Source organism: Athalia rosae, chromosome 4, assembly GCF_917208135.1.
Source record: "Athalia rosae chromosome 4, iyAthRosa1.1, whole genome shotgun sequence".
NCBI classification, from domain to species: Eukaryota; Metazoa; Arthropoda; class Insecta; order Hymenoptera; family Athaliidae; genus Athalia; species Athalia rosae.
The window spans coordinates 6,913,621-6,934,834 of NC_064029.1; the positions used below are offsets into that span (position 1 = coordinate 6,913,621).

At 38.4% G+C, this 21,214-nt stretch overlaps 4 protein-coding genes across 5 annotated transcripts; 3 read left to right on the forward strand and 1 right to left on the reverse strand.

Annotated features, from left to right (window-relative positions):
* Positions 1-1,397: 1,397 nt before the first annotated feature.
* LOC125500717 (ski oncogene) lies at positions 1,398-8,371 on the forward strand. Its single transcript, XM_048654499.1, has 3 exons — positions 1,398-4,099; positions 4,191-4,423; positions 4,806-8,371. Exons 1-3 carry the CDS (start codon positions 2,939-2,941, stop codon positions 5,626-5,628), a joined length of 2,217 nt encoding a protein of 738 aa, XP_048510456.1. The 5' UTR covers positions 1,398-2,938; the 3' UTR covers positions 5,629-8,371.
* An 897-nt stretch (positions 8,372-9,268) lies between these two features.
* Positions 9,269-11,279, forward strand: LOC105692656 (SH3 domain-containing protein Dlish). The gene is made up of 5 exons (XM_048654501.1): positions 9,269-9,607; positions 9,795-10,030; positions 10,115-10,495; positions 10,581-10,806; positions 10,893-11,279. The coding sequence occupies exons 1-5, from the start codon at positions 9,559-9,561 to the stop codon at positions 11,165-11,167; spliced, it is 1,167 nt and encodes a 388-aa protein (XP_048510458.1). The 5' UTR covers positions 9,269-9,558; the 3' UTR covers positions 11,168-11,279.
* A 202-nt stretch (positions 11,280-11,481) lies between these two features.
* On the reverse strand, positions 11,482-14,321 carry LOC105692662. The gene is made up of 4 exons (XM_012411989.3): positions 13,044-14,321; positions 12,255-12,945; positions 11,931-12,165; positions 11,482-11,839 (listed from the first exon to the last, which is right to left on the reverse strand). The coding sequence occupies exons 1-4, from the start codon at positions 13,435-13,437 to the stop codon at positions 11,651-11,653; spliced, it is 1,509 nt and encodes a 502-aa protein (XP_012267412.2). The 5' UTR covers positions 13,438-14,321; the 3' UTR covers positions 11,482-11,650.
* A 149-nt stretch (positions 14,322-14,470) lies between these two features.
* LOC105692644 lies at positions 14,471-15,914 on the forward strand. Of its 2 annotated transcripts, XM_048653541.1 has the most exons (4): positions 14,471-14,885; positions 15,096-15,321; positions 15,442-15,536; positions 15,862-15,914. In XM_048653541.1, exons 2-4 carry the CDS (start codon positions 15,098-15,100, stop codon positions 15,876-15,878), a joined length of 336 nt encoding a protein of 111 aa, XP_048509498.1. In that variant the 5' UTR covers positions 14,471-14,885; positions 15,096-15,097; the 3' UTR covers positions 15,879-15,914. The 2 variants fall into 2 exon arrangements, with proteins under 2 accessions (XP_048509498.1, XP_048509497.1); XM_048653540.1 differs by having other exon boundaries at positions 15,442-15,914.
* Positions 15,915-21,214: the final 5,300 nt, after the last annotated feature.

Genomic DNA, 21,214 nt, shown 5'->3' on the forward strand with positions numbered 1-21,214 from the left:
AAAAATATGAATCTATATCGCAGACTCCTTCCTGGCTTGGGCTCGGCCAAGTCCGATATGCGACTCGTGGTAACTCGTGAGTCGTGGGTACGCAGGCTATTTTGACGGGAAGGTCACATGACTAGACGCTCCGCCGACTGCCGCCGACTCCCCGATACCAAACCAACCCATTACCAACACATTGACACCGATACCCCAGCGGGACTCTCTGCGCGACAGGGACACCGAGAGGAGTAAAGAAAAAAATATATATATATGTATAAAAAAAAAAAGGATAAAGATGGAAGAACAAAAAGCACGAGAGATGCGCGCGCGCGCGCTCGTTCAGCGGATCGTCGACCACCCCCGACCGTGCGAACCGTCCTATCTTTCTCTCACCTTGCGTACGTATACGCGACGCCCGTAATACCTTTCCATGTGAGAGTACGTGCAGAAGCGAGAGACGCTCTAGACGGTATGTATACGTATAGATTTTCACACAGAGATTTGCGGTGTGCACGTTTATACAGAGCCTAGCCTTTAGAGATCTCAACGCCTGTGTATTCGTTGTTCTAGGTGTAGGTGAAAAGTAAGAAGAAAAGTACGGTACGATATCGTTGTGGAAGATACGGGCGGGCAGGAAAGGGGATGGAGAGACAGACACAAGAGTTTACCGAGATTCCTCTTTTACCGCATACGACTTTCCATCGTTGAGAACTTGGTGTATGCGTCGGGAACGCTGCTCACATACACGCGAAACCGCGACGACGACGGAACCGACACACGTACAAACATTGCGGAGGGACACACGGATGTGCACCAGACGACCTACACATATTTATATTCCTGTAAAAGAGAGGAGTTTCGTTTCGAACGAGGAGCGGGAGGCGCAGACTCACACATCGGCAGACAGGGCCAGTGAGGCTGGTTAACACACGGCGCACACCTAGGCGCGGCGCACAGACGGGGACGCGCGACGGTTCTGTCTGCGTAGCATTCTAGCATTGTATCGTGCGTCAGGCTGGATAGTTCACTTCACTTAACTTTACGCAGAAATATGCGTAGCCCGCGTAGCAGCCCTACGAGCCTGACGAGTCTAGTGTACCGTGCGTGCTCGATCGATACGCCATTGCGGCGTATAAAGTAACCGAGTCGATAAGCGTACCCCGAAGCCGATGGGGACCGCGTGTATTTGTTAATAAATATTGCACGGGTACGTCGACGGTATCGCGTGAATTGTTGGTTAAGTGAAGTACGATATATAGCTAAAATAAACTCACTAAAACATGTTTTTAACCATGGTATCGTCCTCGACGAAAACTACTAACGCCGCTACTACCACGACGAGGAAGACGAGAACGAATACGGTCGCCAGCTATCATCAACTATCGTAACGTACATTATAAAACGTCTTCTACCGCTGCCGTTGCTGCGGCTGGTGCTTCTGTAAAAAGAAAAAAGAAAATCAAGACACGTTAATTTATAGTAAAAATAATCGTCGTCGGTCGTTTACCGATTTAACACAATCACTATAACAATCGACAACAAACGGAGGCAGTCGTTCGTCACCGATGTGTTGCTGCTCTAAAGCCAAAATAATCCCAACGATATAATAAAATACCATGATTATTGTGATGTGTGAACTGTAGGGGAGTTGGTAGACTTAAGACAGACGGAGGAATAGACATATAGACATGTTGTTGTTTCGCCGATGCTGCTACTGCTGGTGGCCCCTGATAACACTCGGACTTGAGCGGCCCGAGGGCCAGGCTAGGCCAGGCCCAGGCCACCGACCCGTAGCCATCTGAATCTGAAGCTGAATCTGAAGCTAGAGCTGAACCGTTGAAGCTGTTCCTCGGTTTGCTCTCGTTGGTTTTGCTGCTGGCTGGTGCGTTGTTGTACGTACGTGCATCTAAGCTGTGCGACAAGAAGGGCTTTGTCGTCGAGAGGAGAACGGAACGTGGTCGTCGTCGTGGAGTGCGAGGATCGTTGTCATCGTCATTGAGCTTGAAAATAAAAGAAAAAGAGGAACGGAGAAAGGAGACGATTGGATAGGATTGGAGAAAAAGAGAAAGACAGCGTGTAAACGAAGGGTGGCTGAGTGTGGTACAACCTTCGTTTTGTCGTCTCTCGTTCTTCGCTGTTCTAATAATTATTCAGAGTTTCAAGTTCTCCTTACTTCTCCATGTTATGCTGTGCTAGAGTGTGTGTTGTGTATTATCGTCGTTATTTTTCTTTTTCCTCTCGGTCGAGAGTTTAGCGAGGACTGAACAGCATCGCGTGTTTGTGTGTTGTGTGCCAGTGTCGTCGTACCGTTGTGTCGTGTCGGTCTAGCTCTGTCGACGTCTTCGTCGTTGTCGCCGTTTCGACGCCTTGCGTCGTCTCGCTTTCCGTCTCTGTGTACGCGCCACTGCGTTATTATTATGTATAGTCACATACCGATCATTTTACGGTGGATGATGGATCATAATAGTAAGTCGGCGCGAACGGTAAGCAGTACCATCATCGTACATAGGGACTACTTCGGATTGTGATTGGTGAATATTTATTGTGTTCGATAAATTTGAGAACTCGGTATTTTAAACGACACCTGATGTGATAGATACTTACAAGTTTATTTAACCTGCCTCTTCGTTCGCTGGAATGCAATAACACAACCATCCTTTGCATCAGAAATACCACTACCCTGCATGTAGTTCTGTCACTCATTATCTGCTGCTGATGCTCACCGTTGTAATATGATCAAAACATCAACGTGATTATTAATAAATACATGAAGAATAATGTCAACGAAGAGAAAACAGATGATAAATTGACGCATAATAAGTGTATGAGATGTGGGTGATTAATTAAAGCTCTAAGCAGTTAACAACAAAAGTGAAAAAAGAAACGTGAAATGTATTAGTTAACCACGTAGATACCTACATAAATTGCAATTGCTAGTGATAAAATTCTGTGTATGCACAATTACAAAAAATTGGACAAGGTTTTTCAATATCTTATGACTTATTGTAATAATATAATGGAGACATTATTGTCTACAAATGCGAGCAGTCAGTCGTACAGTCCGCAATTGAAAAGTGTATTGAAAACGTATCAGCTATCAGCCGTAAAAAGCCTCCAGGGTCCGAGCTCGGCCCTGTTGGGCATGGACTGTAAAGGGCTGTTACAAGAACCCGCCGCTTTTCATTTTTCCTCTCTAAATCGTTCCAGCAATGGGATCTCAGATTCTGAGCCGGAATGCTTGATATCTGTGAAAGAAATTGACAAGATAGAAAAAGATGATGATGTCATATCCTGTAAAGATCCTCAGAGATCCAGTGATACCTTAGAAGACTCTGATTCTGATCCTCAGCCAGAGCGAGTCAAAGTAATCACCGATACAAAACGGGAGCAGGAATTCCAGATACCAATTTTAACTGCACCCGATCAGAATTGCTCAGAGAGATGCGAGACTTCTCTAGAAGGCGAAAGAATATCGTGCTTTGTTGTTGGAGGAGAAAGACGTCTTTGTTTGCCACAAATACTAAACACAGTCTTACAGGATTTTTCGCTCCAACAAATAAATCAAGTATGCGACGAGCTGCAAATATACTGTTCAAGATGCACACGAGATCAGTTAGAGGAGTTAAAGTTGTCTGGTATTCTCCCAAGAAATGCTCCATCTTGCGGTCTTATAACACAGACAGATGCAGAGCGATTAGTTAGCGCTCTTCTACTGAGAACAGAGCCTTGTGATCCACAGGAGATAATAGAGAGCCGGAAGATTATATTAGATGACTCCAAGGATGAGGGAGAGGAAAGTTTGTCCCCAAATAGGTTCAAGGTCTATCACGAATGCTTTGGAAAATGTAAGGGGATTCTTGAGGCTGAGCTCTTCATAACTGAAGATTCTGCCTGCATCGAATGCCTGGAATGCACAGGGAGATTTTCTCCACAACGTTTTGTCAGGCATGCTCATAGATCATTAGAAAATCGTACCTGCCATTGGGGATTTGATTCTGCAAATTGGAGATCTTATCTTCTTCTTGCTAGGGATCAACCCCACTATCATCAAATCGCATCTCTATTTCGAGATCTGAAGCAACGTCACCTACCAAATTCCAAACGAAAGCCTCAGGTAATTATTAAGCCACTCAAAAATGGTTGGATTATGAAATTGATGGTCTGTACATGTATACTGATTGAAAATCCATTTAACTTTGTTACAGGTGCGACATGAGGCAGATAAGTTGACAAAGAGAATTAAAAAAGATTCAAACCAAGAGTGTTCGCCTGGTTTTTACAAAGGAAACGGTATGGGAATATACCATCCTGCATCCCAAGCTGGTGGCGTCAGTGATCCATACCTACAGATGCAATGGGCAGTATTCGAGCTTGCTGCAAGAGGTGCTTCAGCGTTTCGCCCATGGAATGCTGCTGGATCTTGTAAACATAGGGACGGGTATGTATCTCTGAGAAGATTTATGTGTCTTATGTTTTCCTGAATTTTCACCTGTATCATCCGACTGTGTTTTTCTTGACTCTTAATGAATAAATTCAGTTCGTTTCCATACTTGGTCAAGCATATCAGTAATGCTATCTCAATGTTATCAAACTAATTACTACATATTGAATTGAGTGATACCCCAGACCGTTATTGGTAATTTTAAAACTCTCTCGAGCTAGACTGATGATAAGGGCACCTTTTTAAGAGATTGGATTATTAACTGTGATAAGAAAATATATGTTCAATCTTTATCGAGTGTTGTTTCTTATAACAACACTTTGGAGTACCATTTTTTAAAAACTCAATTAATTATTGTCAATATTAATTTTTGTTTCAGTACCTCTCTTGTGCCTGCGTACCTGAGCCGGGGACCTCCAGTACTGCAGCATCCGGAAAGAGTAGTTCCACATTCAGAATGTGAACGTTTTGAGCCCCACTTTCAGCCCAATGTAGCTTTGGCTCCACTGCCTCCACTAAACTTACCACCTGTAGTTCCACCTGGTTCGCATCATCATCATCCAAAACGCCGTCATCATCATCGTCAGCCCAGTCCTGAAGGTAAACAAGAAACACTACCGGTTACCGTAAAATTAGAAAAGCCTTCCTCGCCGAGCCCAGGACCTGGGCCTGGTCAAGCGTCACTTTCTTCGCCCCCTACGTTGTCCTGCACAACAGAAGGAGATGAAGATAGCAGTCGAGGCGTAATATTAAAAGAAAATGAAGAAGAAGAAGAGAGCAGTACAGCTGTTACATCCTCGACGGTAACGGTCGATCCCCCACCTGTGGAAATCGCCACTTCTTCACCAGAGACTGATTCCGACTCAGATACAACGGTGGCAACTGATTTGGAGTCTAGATTAGCGGCACTTGACGTCCCAAAAGAAGTAAGAGAACTTGCGAGGCGTTTGGTCTCCCAAAATGCTAGTTTGAGGCGGAACCGTCGTAGAGATGCCAGAGAGATTTTGAGGCTACGGAGCCAACTTGAACTGCAGCAATTACAGTTTGCAAGTAAAGACAATGGCAAAAATCACACTGGACATCGGAACGGAAACGCTAATGCTGCTGATAGCACTGAAGGTAGTGAAGAAGTAGATGCTGTTCCTCCTTCTAACGATAAGGACATAGATGATCCGAATAATCCTGCAGCTAGTAACGATTAGGTTTAGTAGATCGAGGGTTAGAAAAAAATAGAAAAGAAAACTGCTCACCAATCACTGCGCCGCTTGTATTTTGGCCAAGCAAGCGCGCACTGAAATTATTGTTCAAATTAATAACAATCTAATGATTATTCTAAACTCTAAAGGAATGAAAAATGTCTGGGTTATGTGATATATAAAGAGCCTTTAACGTTATTTCTATTGATTAGAAGTTCTTATTGTAAGTATAAACTTTATGAACGGCTTAACCATACGCGTTTTGACCGAATGTAGATATTGTATGATATGGAAGAAAGTAATTAGGTTTAAAAGAAAAGGTAAAAAAAACGAAAAAAATACAAATCTTATCATGCCAATAACGATTACGTTTAACGATTTATTTAATTGTAATAAAATATAAGGTGAAGAAAAAAAATAGCAAGAAGTAAGCATTTGGGTATATTAAATATACATCATTTGCAAGAAATGATTTTTTATTGATCATATATTGTTTTATCGTTTAGGTAGAACGAAGAATAGGCTGCTTTCCGTTAACTCCTCCTCGTAACCATAAATCATAATCGCATAATGTAAATACATTCTCTTGTCATAGATTTACATGCATATAAATATAGTACATATAAATATATATATTATACATAAATATATATATTATTATATGTTAATCATATTAGTTAATATTATGCGAATTAATTGTGAAAGTACAAAAAACCCTAGGTGCTATGTTGTTACGTTAGCTACGTTTCGAGCAAACGCGGCTCGTTGCAATACTAAAAAAAAAAGAAAAAAAAAACGAAAAAGTAAAACACATTAAAACACGTTCGGTTCCGCATTGTCTTCATTACTATAGTCTCTACTCCTTAGTCTCGATTATATCACCGCGTTTTTCACTCTGTATAGCTAAACCACGGACATTACATTGTTATTCATGTATTTAAAATAAAGAAGCGCAACATCATCTAACTACAAAATTATACACACACACACTCTACTCACACGTACATACATACTTAAAACCAAACAAAGAACGAAAAAAAACATACATGCATATATTCTGACCCAAAAGCGAATTTATAAAAATTATAAGTTTTCTTCGTCAAGTCAAAAACCCGTACTATTCTATTATAATAAATAATATAAATATTAGTAATATAAACTATTACAGTTCGTAAATCGTATGAATATTTCAATTATGTAATAAAATTGACAATTAATAATGCTCGTTTGTACTTGGGGTACATTTATATAAGCGCATATGGACTGCTTTGAAGAATCCAATTTCATAATTCACATTCGGTACTCACCTCGATTACACATATTATAATATTATAAAAACATATACCGAAAATTAAAACGTGATATACGTGACAAACGTTTCCCGTTCTAACATTTCCCGAGTTGATGATTTTTCTGCTTTCGGTTACGTTTTACCGAAAGTGTCGAGAAATCTAATCTGGAAATGTTATGGCCGATTATTTTTTTTTTTCATTTTGGATAACGATAATATATCTAACTGTTTACCGGTGATATTAATAAATAAATAATCATCAACGAAATTATGATGCTACAATAAGAAATAAACGAAAACTCACGTTGTATTAAAGAAAAATATTTGTCCATCTGCAACAAAGGATAACGGGTGAAAAAAAGTGAATAAATTTTCAAAGCTATCCTGTGTCGGCACAGGACATGATATACATATAATATATTATAGGTACCTACATACAATCATTACTCTGTTCTGTATAATGAACATTCATATATGAAGTACGATACTTGATAATATTACGATGTAAGAGTCCCACCTAAACTAAAGAATGTATAATCTACGTTTTTCATACACACTCAGTTATTATACTTACCTGTAATAATATGTATCTTATCTACTACTCAGCTTAGAATGCATTTGAAGCATAGCAGCAGATACCTATATACCTATATAATTATGTACCGATACAGTTCGAACAGAGCCGTAGGAGATCTATGATGCTTTTAATTAAATTATTATCTATCAACGCCCAACCCGACCACTTTATACATAGGCTCGGATCCACAAATTAATAGGTACAAATTTACGCCATAATCTTACAGTCGAATTACCTGAAAGATATATTATTTAAAAGAAAAGAAAAAAAAATAAAGAAAAGAACGAAGTAAAACGTGAAAAATTATGTATTATACGAAGAAACGCGAATTATTAAGTATACTGTAAATTGAAACAACGTTGGAAAAGGCAATATAAAAATCCGGAACTGTTGTATAAAATTGTTAAAATTGATTAAAATATGAAGATTCAGAATGTACTTACTTCAGGGTTCTTTTTTTTCTCTATAGTCATTTACTATTGTATATTAATATTCCGTAATTAAAACGAATTAGCAACATTTACTGTAGCATTTCAGAATAATATATACATGTCGTACTTTTTTTTTTATTCGTTTATTTCCGATGTTCAATTCCCGCAGAGAAAGAATCATCCCTGGCCTGAGCTTATTCTGAAAATTCACCCAAATTCAGTCAATTCTTTGTAAAATATTTCGCGACGTAAATACGGTAGTTTATTTTATGGGTACAATATGTAAATTGATTGTATTTCATTCAATACATTGAACAAATGATATTATTGAGTTCTTCTAAATTTTCTTTACGTTTACAGCTTTATTCAACGCGACTGTTATGGCTTGAAATGTATTTTAAACCCGAATACGAATGTATTACAAATAAATACAATATTTGTGATGTCTGATTTACAAAGTTTATTTTTTGTTTTATTTATTAGTTTTTTCTCGTCAATATTGTAGTATGCACACCTACTATCGTAAATATGGTTTCTAAAATTGCAAATCGAAAGAGCACATATATGTATAGACTAGCATGGCATTATTCAGTGATAAGTTAAGTAGAGCAAAGTCGCAAACACTAGACAGCCGGCACCTTTGACCCCTGGAAATGATTCCGTCATCGCCTAGGGGCCACGGCTAACAAATTCGGATTAGACTGCGTGAAGTATTCGTATACTGAAGTAAATTCTGAATCAAATTTGTTGATGAAAGGTTGGTTGACTTTCATGACTACAGTAGGTGTATCCATCTTGTGTATATTGAGAGATCTTTCAATTTAAATAATTGGATCATTTTGTCCATTTCGTTCATTGAATATTTCCATTATCATGATCATTGCGTATGCAATACATTATACGTTACAGGGTGATCAACAATATTTGCTTTTTTTTCGTAAATCTAAATATAGATTTATGTGGGCAAATCCAATTCCAGTATCTAGGTCTCAACTTTATGTCTTCCTTCATAATTTTGCTATCGCATGAAATGAAAATCGCTCCAAGTGCATACGCATGTATAATATCAACGTTTATTATCTGGAAAGTTGCCTTATACATTATACTCGAGATAATTATGACGCTGGCTGCTGGAGATTCACGATTATGTGAAGATTGCAAAATTTTGGAGCAAGCGTTATCGCTTCGTTTTGTAAGCGGAGGCTTGAAATCGCGGGCACCAGCTCCTGACTTATCTAAGAAAATTCGAGATGTCTTTGCAGAATGGAAACGAAAGGGATCGCCACTGTACAAGGCCCATCCCCCACTCCATAAATAATTCTGGGCCCAAGTATTGGGTCCGTTGCGCCAACTTCCCATTTGGGGACTCAATGCACAACAGGTGTGTGAACTCCATCGCGTCCGAATACATCCTCCGACGTCTGATCGACGATTTCGGGGGGACTTACTGATTTATTCGCGGTTTTGTCTTTTCGTTATCTCAATTTTGGGGTAACGAAGCAAATTTTTTGAGTTTGGATTAAATTTCAAATCGATTATCATCTCATCGTCCAAGAAGACAGTGCAACAAAATGTTCCCAGGCAGTATCTATCGGTAATTAAAGAAAATGTGATCTCGAACCTGGAGGCTGCTCAGGATGGCTTTTTTGTGCCCAGTTCGTATACGTCGAGGAAAAAAAAAGAAACGTAAGTATGTACACCAAAATGTAGGAAGAACGACCGTGTGACCATATTGATAATACTCTGCAATATCACAATATCAAACTTGATTTGCTAAATAGCAGCTGACAATTTAAGAATAACATTTTTATCACCGTTTCCTTCCATCGATTTATTGGGACTTATGCTGATTATTTCTTCAAATATTCTTTAGCTGGAGCCCATAATTTTAGCTTGGAAAAAGATGGGGGTGGCGGTGGTGCTGGGGGTGTTGGATTGGGATCTAGAGTCCCTCTGCCCCCAGGACGCATCACAGGAAGTGCCAGTATCGAGACGTTAGTAAGAGTTGGTATCGAAAAAGAGAACGGATTATCACCGGACAGCAAGATGGTTATCGTCCATGATTTTACACCCTGTGTAGATGACGAATTGCAAGTAAAGAGGGGGCAGGTTAGCGATATCTTGGATTAATCAATTTTTCCTAATGCCTCGAATTTTCGCTCTAGAAAAAGCTCAACATTTGCCATTTTACAGGTGGTGAATATATTGTACAGAGAGAATGATTGGGTTTACGTCATAGCGGCGGATACTCGTATGGAAGGGTTCGTTCCGCACTCGTACTGCGCCCCATACGCATCACAATTGGCTGAGTCGACACTCGCAACTCTGATGAATAATGTTAAAAAAAAGCTTCCACGTTCGAACGAGAACGATCTTGATACATCGAACGTTTCTCGCTCCCAAACGTTGCAGGACATGCAACAGACCGATGCTGGCTCTGCTTCGGATTGCGAGAGCTATGTCAGGCATAATATAACTACAACGGATGCTACCATCAATCGTTCGAACGTTGCCCAATCCCAAAATTCTCTGCAGAGCACATCCTCGCAACCCGATGTGCATCCCTTCTTCAAGGTAAATGAGAAAAAGAAAAATTGGACCGGGTGTCGATGGGCGAACTTTCGTATCGTTATTACATAAATATGTATATAAAACTTAGGATCCGTCAGCAGGAAGATATATAGTGCTATACACATTTGTCGCAAGAGATGAAAACGACGTGAGTGTTGATCGGGGAGAGTTTGTCACCGTTCTGAACAGAGATGATCCTGACTGGTTTTGGGTCCTTCGACATTGCGATGGCAACGAGGGTTTCGTACCGTCTGGTTTCGTTTATCCGGGACACATACTCCATTCCCATACCGCCACGGACCCCCATAGCTTAGGTCTGCTTCATTTTCATTAATTCGCTACAGTATATTTTTACATCGATCGATTTCAGATTAATTTAATCTCTTTCGTTGAAAACTAGGAACAGGAAACGGGAATGTAACAGGAAGCGAATCACTTCAGCAGAAGGATCTTCGGGATTTCCGGGACGAGACTAGCGGAACAGAGCTAGTGGTTCTTTACGATTATAAAGCGCAAGCCCCGGATGATCTCTCGGTGAGAAGAGCTGATTGGATTTACGCAGATCTCGCGAATCAAACAGTAGACGGATGGCTGTGGGCGTATGCCCCGAAGACTCGGAAATACGGTTTTATTCCGAAGGCATACGCTCGCCCCCCAGCAATGACTAGCCTATAACGCTCCGGTAATTAATATAATTAATAATTATCAAATGACTAAAAATATTTAGTGAGAGATTTAATTGGATCAGACCTCACTGAATTAATTATATTACTGTTATGTACTCTTATACTTTTTTTATCAATACCCATACCTACCTATTTCGCTACTATTGTAACGCAAAAATTATTATTATATTATCGATTATTCACAGGATTATTTTCCAAGGCAATCAAGTCTTTTATATTTTCGTATCCGTCCAATCTGTAGCGTGGTGATAACATTACAATCGTAAGGTTAATAATAATGATAAAAATAATATTAATAATAATTATACGAAATGTTTACGTTTTTATCAAACAATTTTAGTATGCCTACGTTGATATTGTTACGATTTCTTACCCTTCGAATTATATGATAATCGTTCGTTGTATGCGGTTCTAGAAATAATTAATCCAGCGCCGTGTGTAAAGATCTACAGATTTTTTTTTATCGCATATATTAATGTACAATTACGTTCACATTCAAGCTCGTAAAACCGGAAGTGATATGATCGATCAGTCCCTGATGTAAAATAACGCAATCACCGGTCATGAAGACTTCGCGAGGGCGTTGCGCCGTTCGTAAAGAATTAACAGGTCCTGTGTACATCAGCGATCGAATTGCCCCGTTCTCATTTCCGTCGGCTGCCTTAAAAAAATAATCAAGTCTTGATTCGTTTATCAAGCGCTCCGATGCACGTAAAAAAAAGAAGGAAAGAATGATAGAAAAGTTTTATTACTTCGATGCTGCAGCGCAGAGCTCCTGTTGTCGCTCCGCCTACGTCAAGTCCAGCAACCCACACAATTACGACGTCCTCTTGACTCTGACCTTGACCTGGGCCATGAGAGTGGTCCTTGTCGTTACAAGGATTTTGACTCGAACAGTGCAGTCGAGCAGCTAGAACTGGAAGTGGTAGCCTATTTCGGTATCTCGGTTTTATCTGACTTCCGTTGAACAGTCTCGCTGCAGCACCCCTTATAATATCAGAGAACAGCTGTGTCACGCATAAATAAATCGGCTAACGAAGTGACGAAATTTTTCGGAAATTTTAGTAACAACTTACGTAAGTTTACCAGAAACTAGAAGCAGGGCGAGACATCGGCTAGAATTGCAGGAAAGAGCTGCGAAGCTAACGATCAAAGTACTTTTCATTCCGGGTTCGACGCTCAGAATTGGAACTTCCGGATGATCGAAGAGGAAGTGATGAGTCAACGCGGAAAATGCGACGTTAACTGCACAATCTAATCTAGGACAGCGTATCGGCCGCCTCGAACATTCGGCCTGCACAAGAGCCGCACTTCCGGATCTATCAGATCTTCCGTAACTGTAAGCAACTTCCGTACCCTCTGGATCAGCGTCGTCGCCTCTCATCATGCTGCAATAACTCGGCCGTCTTTGATGATTATCTCTCATAGAATTAGAACTCGCCTGAATCACGTCTCCGGAATCTCCATCCCATCCCGCTGAACATTGGCTATTGTATCCCGTGGGATAATTGGAATATCCCCCGAAAAATGGCTGTGCAAAATTGTCTCCCCCTTGATTGTAATTTCTGGTTTTATAATTATTCGATATTTGCTGAGTCGCTCTCTGCACATTGCAACGCATTTCCGATTGAACGCCACGAGGAGGGACTTCTGCGGGGGGTGAATTATTTTCACGAGGATGATTCGCGCCCATGCAGTTCGTTACTTGGTAGCAAGTCCTCGACGTTGATGTGTAAAGATCTGCACCACAAACGACGCAACCTTTGTCTGACGATGAAACGAAAATGGTATCAATTGGTCACGCTGAAGCTCGCTTTTATGAAAAAAAGGAGATGAAATTGGAAGGAAATATTTTCTCTACGAACCTGAACAAACAGTATAACGGTGAACGCACTGTTGACAAAGAAGATGCCCTTGAGTACACGTGAGCATTGGTCCAGGGCTAGTCGAGACTCCGGCTACTCCAGTAACGCCCGGTGGTAAGTGGCACATACCGCATACCATTTGTCTACGTGCAGGTTGAGGGCAGGTTGAATCTTTTAATTTAATCGATTCTTCGTCGTTGCATTCGTCCTCATCTTCAGGATCTTCGTCGTCAATATCTGTGGATTCTGCGGTCGTTGGAGAGCCGTTACTCTCAGTATCTTGTTTTTTTCTGTGACAGGGTATTCCGTGTCTTAGCTGAAGACTGAGCCGATTGTGTAAATCACTTTGGATAACATCGGAAGAGGGATTTTCTGGTCTCTGCAGCGTCTCCATAGTTATTTCAACCGCTTATTTGAGTTTCTGGCCTTTTTTCTGATCACGTTTTGCTGAGGGGATATGAAAAATTTCGCGAAGGTTTTCTTCGACCCCAAATCGAATGTCCTTGTAAAAGTAACTCGCTGTATCCGTTCCCAATGGACGTAGTTCGTCAAGCCTCGAACAATGCAGCGGTAGTTCCAAATAAAACATTGTACACTTAATTTCGGGGGTTTTTACGATCGTGCAATTCTCCACGAGTCAGATGGGGTTTTGTGGCGTTGCTTAGTGTAATTAATTCATGAACCTTCGATAGGCTGCCGCGATTAAGCGACTGGGAAAAAATTTATATATCAAAATTTAAGAACAACAAATGTGCTGGGGAACGACCTAATGGTGCAGTTAACCATAGCATTGACATTGCTAGAACTCCATCTTGGTTTCGTACAAAAAAATCAAACAAACACGGGCTTAGTTTAACGACTTTCAAATTTATTCGAATAGTATTCAAATGTATGCGAAAGATTCAGCGGCAACTATCTAACAATAAAGTCAATACCCTCATTCAGATCCGCATTTAATTCAAATCGGCCACAACGATTCTGTTCATCGCCTCTGGGCTACGTATATCTGCATTTCTATCATCCGAAGCGCCTTGCGAATAATATAGCGACAGACAATTTTCTATTTCTAGGAGTTAGAATACAGGATACAAAAAGAAAGTAATTAATTATTCGATAATCTAGGTAGGTCTAAATTCGACCCCTAAAATACTCTTCATATTCCGGTATATTTCCTGAAAAAACACATCATCATCTACAGATTTCAACGTGCTATGCATCGTGTATTTATGTCAATGCGATGTGCGTATATTTCATTGATACAAAATCATGCTTGACACGATACCATTGGAATCGCGTGTTGAACTGACTGAATTTGAGCGCGGAAGCGAAATATATTCGTGTCGCGCGCTTGTCCATAAGTCACACGCAAGCGCGTTAATATCTCCCCCTACACTCGGTGGGGTGAGCTTCGCGTCCGGCGTCCCCAACGATGCAGTAGTTGCTAGGCAGCAGTAATAAGAGTACGTTAGTAGCGTAATTTTTTCATTAGTTTAATCGTTTGCTGTATTTTATCGTATTATTATATTTATTTTTGGAATCTCTGAATTTCCAATTTTCTGAAAAGTGGTTTTTCGGGTGACAGTGGTGACTCAGAATTTGTAGTGGGGAATGGAGAATCTCTTAGAGGTTATGTGCAGCCCACAAAAGTGACCCGGCTTTCAATCATTCCATTACCTTACAGCCGGTTAATTTTTTAGGAATTAATACGAGTGAAGAGTGTGTACATTTTTTCATTCAGAAGTGTATATATTTTTTAAGTTTTTGGTTTGAGAGTGGCCCTGCTGATACAATTACTGACGGATTGTCTAAACACTTTTGGAGCGAACAACCAACAAAGTCCAGGTAATAGAAAGTAGTTGAGTTTTCTTTCAGCCAGCGCATTATATTCATTCTTCCATCTACTAGTAAATTTAAATACCATATCTGTCCTTGATCCAGTCACTCTGTTTGAATCATTGCAATGAACGATTTTTTCAAATTTGATGATAAATAATTATCAAAAGTTCTTAAGTTTGAGCATTTTTCATATTGGTCAATGATAATTATCTTCAGGAATGACGAGCGATGATTCAGATTCAAATGGACGTAGAGATATGTCAAAAGAAGAGTCAAGAAAAAGAAAGAGAAGAATTGAGCGCAAGTGGCTGGAAGAACAGAAATTCTATAGAGAACATGAGGCGAGGAAACAAAGAATTATCGAAAAGTATGATAGAAAAAAAAGACAATTTGAAGAAGGATTGCTAGCCCTTACACGTTCCTTAGTAGACGCATTTGGAGTGTAAGTTATGGATGTCAACTGATGATTTTAATTCACTGATTTACAAATTTATTGACAAGTGTCATAAATTTACATCGATCAAAAACAACACAATCTTACAATCAGGATACCATTTTCTAGGCCTCAGTTAGATGCACAATCATCAGATTTCTCGAGTCATCACCCAGTTTTATCAGCAATGAATCATGTGAGGGATAAGTTGAGATTTGAGAAAGGTAATGACTGTAGCTTTATTATTTTAATTTACTTCATGCAAATTGTAATAAGAAGGTGATCTCTTTGGATAAAGCTGACAGAAAAAGATAGCTGACGTACAGCTGGTTTATTTTTTACAATTCATTGTTGACTTGAATTAATTATTGATATTGCCACATGGCAATGTAATTTTACCACTTGTTCGACACTACAACCGTCAACTGAAGAATTAGTACATCAGCAGCTGGAAGAAACATCTGGGAAGAAGCCACAGGATTACTTTCAACTTAAGTTCCTTTAATAATTTCAGAATATAGGTGCAATAATTTAATTTTCAATTCTTAGGGATAATCTTCTTTTGAAGAGCCATCGTTGGATGAAGAATTTCATCTGATCACGAAAATATGTAAGAGCATTTTTCTTATTGTATGGTGAAATTTGCAACTAACCATTCTTTATGCTTTCTGCTCATTTGATAGTTAAGGCCATTTTCTTAAATGAAATGAAATCTACATTATCTAGAAATTATTTATATAACGCATGAATATTTAGTGTTGTAAATCACATTTTGCTCCAGTTGAGGATCACTGCATAATCCATTAGTCAGTTGTTACAAACAGTTACAACAGTCTATTGGATTCTCATTTTTGTGCTTGTATTATTTGTATGCTTTTATGATCGTAATTTGATATTTTATATATTTAATTCGGAATCAAGTTGCAATTGTAACCACGACCGAAGATTTAAACCTCACATCATCAATTGAAGTGAATAACGCCCAAAGATATTAAAATGAAGACATCATCAGGAAGATTATAAGTCCCTAAACGATAAATTAAAATTTCCACATCGATAAATTATGTGTGGTACCATTCATTCGCGAAAATCACTTTCGTATTCTATTGAAAATAATAAAATCGATAAGCTTAGGTTTTATCATCTGTATCGGTCTTAATATTTTTTTTTATTAAAACCGGGAAATTATTTACGTTACTGTGACATTCAATCAGACATTCGCTCTTGGCTACTGAGAAAACTACACCATCAGCGAGATTGATAAGATTTCGATTCCAAACTCACGTACGTTGATTCAGAATTGACAATTCAGAAAAAACTTCATTTGGGTAGATTTCGTATTTTGAGTACATGTATCCGTCAATACAAAAAATTTGCTGCGATATCGTTGATCTGCTCAATTTTAATCGCGCGCTGGATCATAAATTCCGGGATTCTTACCCCACTTCAAAATCTCAGAATAACTGATCTCTTAAGAAAAAATATACGGGAAAACTAAACATCAGGAAGATTTTGAAAAATTATTCCGCCGAAGAAAAAAGGTCATCATCTCAAGGGGTCAACGGTTCAAGATTTTGTAACGCCCACATCAACAGGAAGATTAAAAATTTGTGATCTAATTTAACACCAAAATCCGCGATTATATCAAGACGTGACTTGAGCTATAAAATAAAATCTGTTTCCGAAAAAAATGTCTTGTCTTATTCTACATAACAATCGTTTTGTAAAATATACGACTAGACAAACTAAATTGAGTGCATGTTTATTCTAGTACAACTAGTTTAGAAAATAATTTTATTCTTTCGCAGGAATTTATTTATTCTGTATTTCTGGTTTTCGATTATTCTCATCAAAAAATTACTGTGAAAATCGATAGGACACATATCTTTTTGGCTCTCGTTTTACGTTGTGTATTTTAGGCCCCTAGTCTCGTAATACCTCCCAATTATTTAACGAACAATTAATAATACTTTTAAAGAACCATTGAAAAAATATTCGGCACAAATAGTTTGTTGTCAGATAGATCTTTTCAGAACAATCACCCGTACTACCCAATAATCATAAATGAAATTTTCATAAATTTTCAAATCGATAACTTTACGTTATCTCCTTTCCTCCTTGAATTAATTGTGATTCGGGTATTCGCCAAGCTCCATAATTATTTAAATACCGGAAATCTAAAAAAAAGTTTCATAAAACTACTACGAATATATATCTAACTAATTTCACGGCCTTATTCTATGAATGGTTTCTGCTTTTTGGCTTAAATATTCCAGTTGGGTTAATTTAAACAATCCCACGATAATAATTAATTTGAATCAATCATCACGTTAGGACGGGAAAGACGGGAATCAGCTGGTCCATCCCACTCCTACGAGTCGTCGCGCCAGGTGTCTTCTACTAGTCGTAGAATAGGTATGCAAATGATCGTTTTGTTTTATCTTTTTAATTATCCTTTCGAAAATGTATGCAATTCTATGAGATTAAATAAATTAAAGAGTCGCATTCAGTGTACATAGACATTGAATGGATTCTATTTTATTGGATTGGCAAATTGAATTATCATATAGGCTGTTTATCTTTTCCGCAATTGGGTATTCGTCACGTAATTTTCACAGAATCAAGAAGGCCAAGAACTCCGACACCACCCTACGCTCGTTTGCACGTCTCGCGAAGAGAAAGAAGTTATGATATCGACAGCAAAAGAAGAGGTATGCAAATCATTTCTTTTCTTCTTTTTTTCTGTATTTGAACGCAGATACATGTGCGTAAAATTTTATGGATTGAAATGAAGTTGAAATGCGTGCATATGATGTGGCTATTTGTACGTCGATTCAAGGGATTGCTTTATTGGAAAATTTCAACAATTATTTACAGACATCATTTTTTTTTTTTTGCGATTCGGTATTTTTTACGTAATTTTATAGATCATCGGCAAGAGACTTCGCCATCATCCTACCGAAGACATTCTAGAATAGAAGGTCGGAGTCGGAGTGGTAGTCGCAGTCATAGATCACATCGTGATTCACCCCCGAGGTGAGTGACTGATTTTTACCATGATTGGTGTATTATTTTTCTTTAGCTAAAAGTATTAAGGAATTAGAAAACACAATTCGTTTGGTAATTGTTAAGTTTGTCGGTTGAATTTCGCACCATAGATTGTGGAGTAGTTATTGAAATTTTTAGAACGGCGAGGGCAAGTTCCGCCTTATAAGGAAATTGCGATTCACAATTATTGTCCCACTCTGATAACAGTTGGTTAAAAATCGTGAAGATTATTATTTTTTTCATCTTGTAAATTGAGAACTTCCCTGCGAAATCCCCATATTAATGCTTAAAACACTAATGCTTCGTTCATTTTATACATTTACTTTAACATGACTAGCGCAAAAGAAAAAAAATCCGCTGGCGGGAAAACTGCCAGCGTAATATAATTCCGGTTGAGGATTAATACAGATAATTATTACTGATATTTTAACGCAATAAATGTTACTTATAGATACACTTGGCAAGTGAAATATTTTGGTCATAATATATAATTTATTTATTTGTTTATTACTACATTCTGTCTTGTTCTAGCTTTATTAACGCTTCACCTGGATGATACGATGATGTGCTTTTACTCTGGAATATGCTATAGCTTGTCGTGAGCATTTCATGTCCCTGCTTACAGTTATTTAGTTGACTGTTACGCTTTGATGGATTTGTCCAATGCTTATTGTACACGCGATTTAGCAACAAAAGACGGATTACGGAACTCTGGTAAATTATTTGCATGTATTAAAACGCACTTTGCAATTCTGCAAAGGGTTCAGGTAAATCATTCCAAGTATAATGGATTCAATTTTTGTCTATGGAATCGAAAGGTATAACAATTTAATAAATATATATGTTCATATACACGTAAGTATGATCACATGTTTGGTTACTTCTAGATTACACCAGAAAACATTTTTTGACCGTACATTAATGCACATTTTTAATTTCCGCCTATTAATGCTTGTACAATTGATCGATTAATTTTCAGCATTGCTTGAGCGGTTTATTTTATGTACGCACATTAGCGGGCATTCGCGTATAAATCCGCGCAAATGCGTGTACAACAATAAGCCGTTCTCGTTTAACGAGCCTGGACTGTGTCGCCTCCTTTTAAAATTATTGCCCCTTGTTAAACGGGGGGCAAACAGCTCGTCGCGATATATCTGTTTGACCCGTGACCTCACAAAAATTTTCCTTCATCTCGATATTACCCGCGGTCACCAGTGCGTGCACGCGCGTACAATATCGAGATGAAGAAATAAATAAAAATTCACCAGCGTACTTATTACACGGTCATCTCGACGGAACGTACTTGTGCGTAATTTTGAAACGTACTATACAACTCGTATTTAATATCACTCAATATTACCCCAGCAAGGTAACTTGTGTTGTATTTTGATACTCTGTTTAACACCAATGAACAAATAAAATATGCGCGCACACCTATTCGTAAGGCGCCCCGGAGTAGTCCCTGGGCGTGATTATAAATAATTTTAGAGACATGTTTAGGCTGAATCCTGTATCACAGTTCTTTCATTCACAGAATACATGCGCATATGTGTATGATTATGTATCTTACAGGTCCATCCACGCTGGTTTTTGCCCCATGTATTCTGTTAGGTAACACAAGACGCTCGTCTTGACTTTGTTTCAGCCCTGAATCCGAACATTTGCGGTGCATACCTGTGTATGTGTATCAGTAATATATGCAACATGAATTTAATTCTCGATCCTCTGCGATGTAAGCATCGCGGGGGTCGAGAACTTTTGGTTGCATATAAAATTGGTCATTTCATTTCAGGCAGCAAAGTATGTGTACATATATGTGTGTAATAAATTGATGCCTATGTTACGAATTTTCTCTTGTAATGGGCTATAATGCTTAACGCCGATTTCTTTACAGCTTGTCTTCGAATTATATCATGAATTCGTTTCGACGAAAAACTGATATGTCTATACCTGCATATTCATCACTATATTGCATGTCATAATGATTATCAAAAAATTAAAATGGTTTAATTTGTAAATCTTAGGAATCGTGATGTGTTGTGTAGGTATAATCGAAATATAGGCCTAGGTAGTTGAATTAAAATCTCCTTAGTAAACCTGATTATTTTCGAATCGCTCATGTCCTTGTTATATGTCGATGATTATATCAAATATTTTCTCTTCGATCCAAAAGAGCGCTTCATGCGCGTACCTGTGCTAGAATAATTGTGTCTGATAGGAATGCTGAACTATTTTAGGTATCGCATATTAATAACATGGATAATGGTATCGCATTTATTAAAATACGAGCAATAAAAAATAGATCGAATATGGATAAAAGTATTGCTATTATTAAATATGGATAATAATATTGCAATTATTAAATGTGGATAAAAATACCGCAAATATTAAATATGGACGATATTAATGGTATTATGAATTACGGATAATGGTATTGCAGACGTGATAAATGTGGATAAAGGTATTGCAAACGTCAAATATGGGTAATGGTATCACGGTATGCAATGCGCGAGCTGAAGTTCGTACACACTGCGAATACCTAAAATGTTGGCATAAATTTAGGAATTCGAAGTAGATCGTGGCAGGTTTATTTTTTCTGATTTTCTAATATTTTTAATCAATTATTCCAGGGTATTTTTTATCAATTGTGAGACTTTGATATCGAAATAGATGTTCCAATCACTATCGCGAAATACGTTTCACTCATTCCTTAAATATTTTTAGAAGAACCAGTTCGACAAGAATTGAAGAAGCTCGTTATCCGCGCCCGACTGATACGAGGTGAGTCGTATGTTAAAATTCATTAAAAAATTCTATACTCGGATGAAAGTTATAAATTGATAAAAGTAAAGCG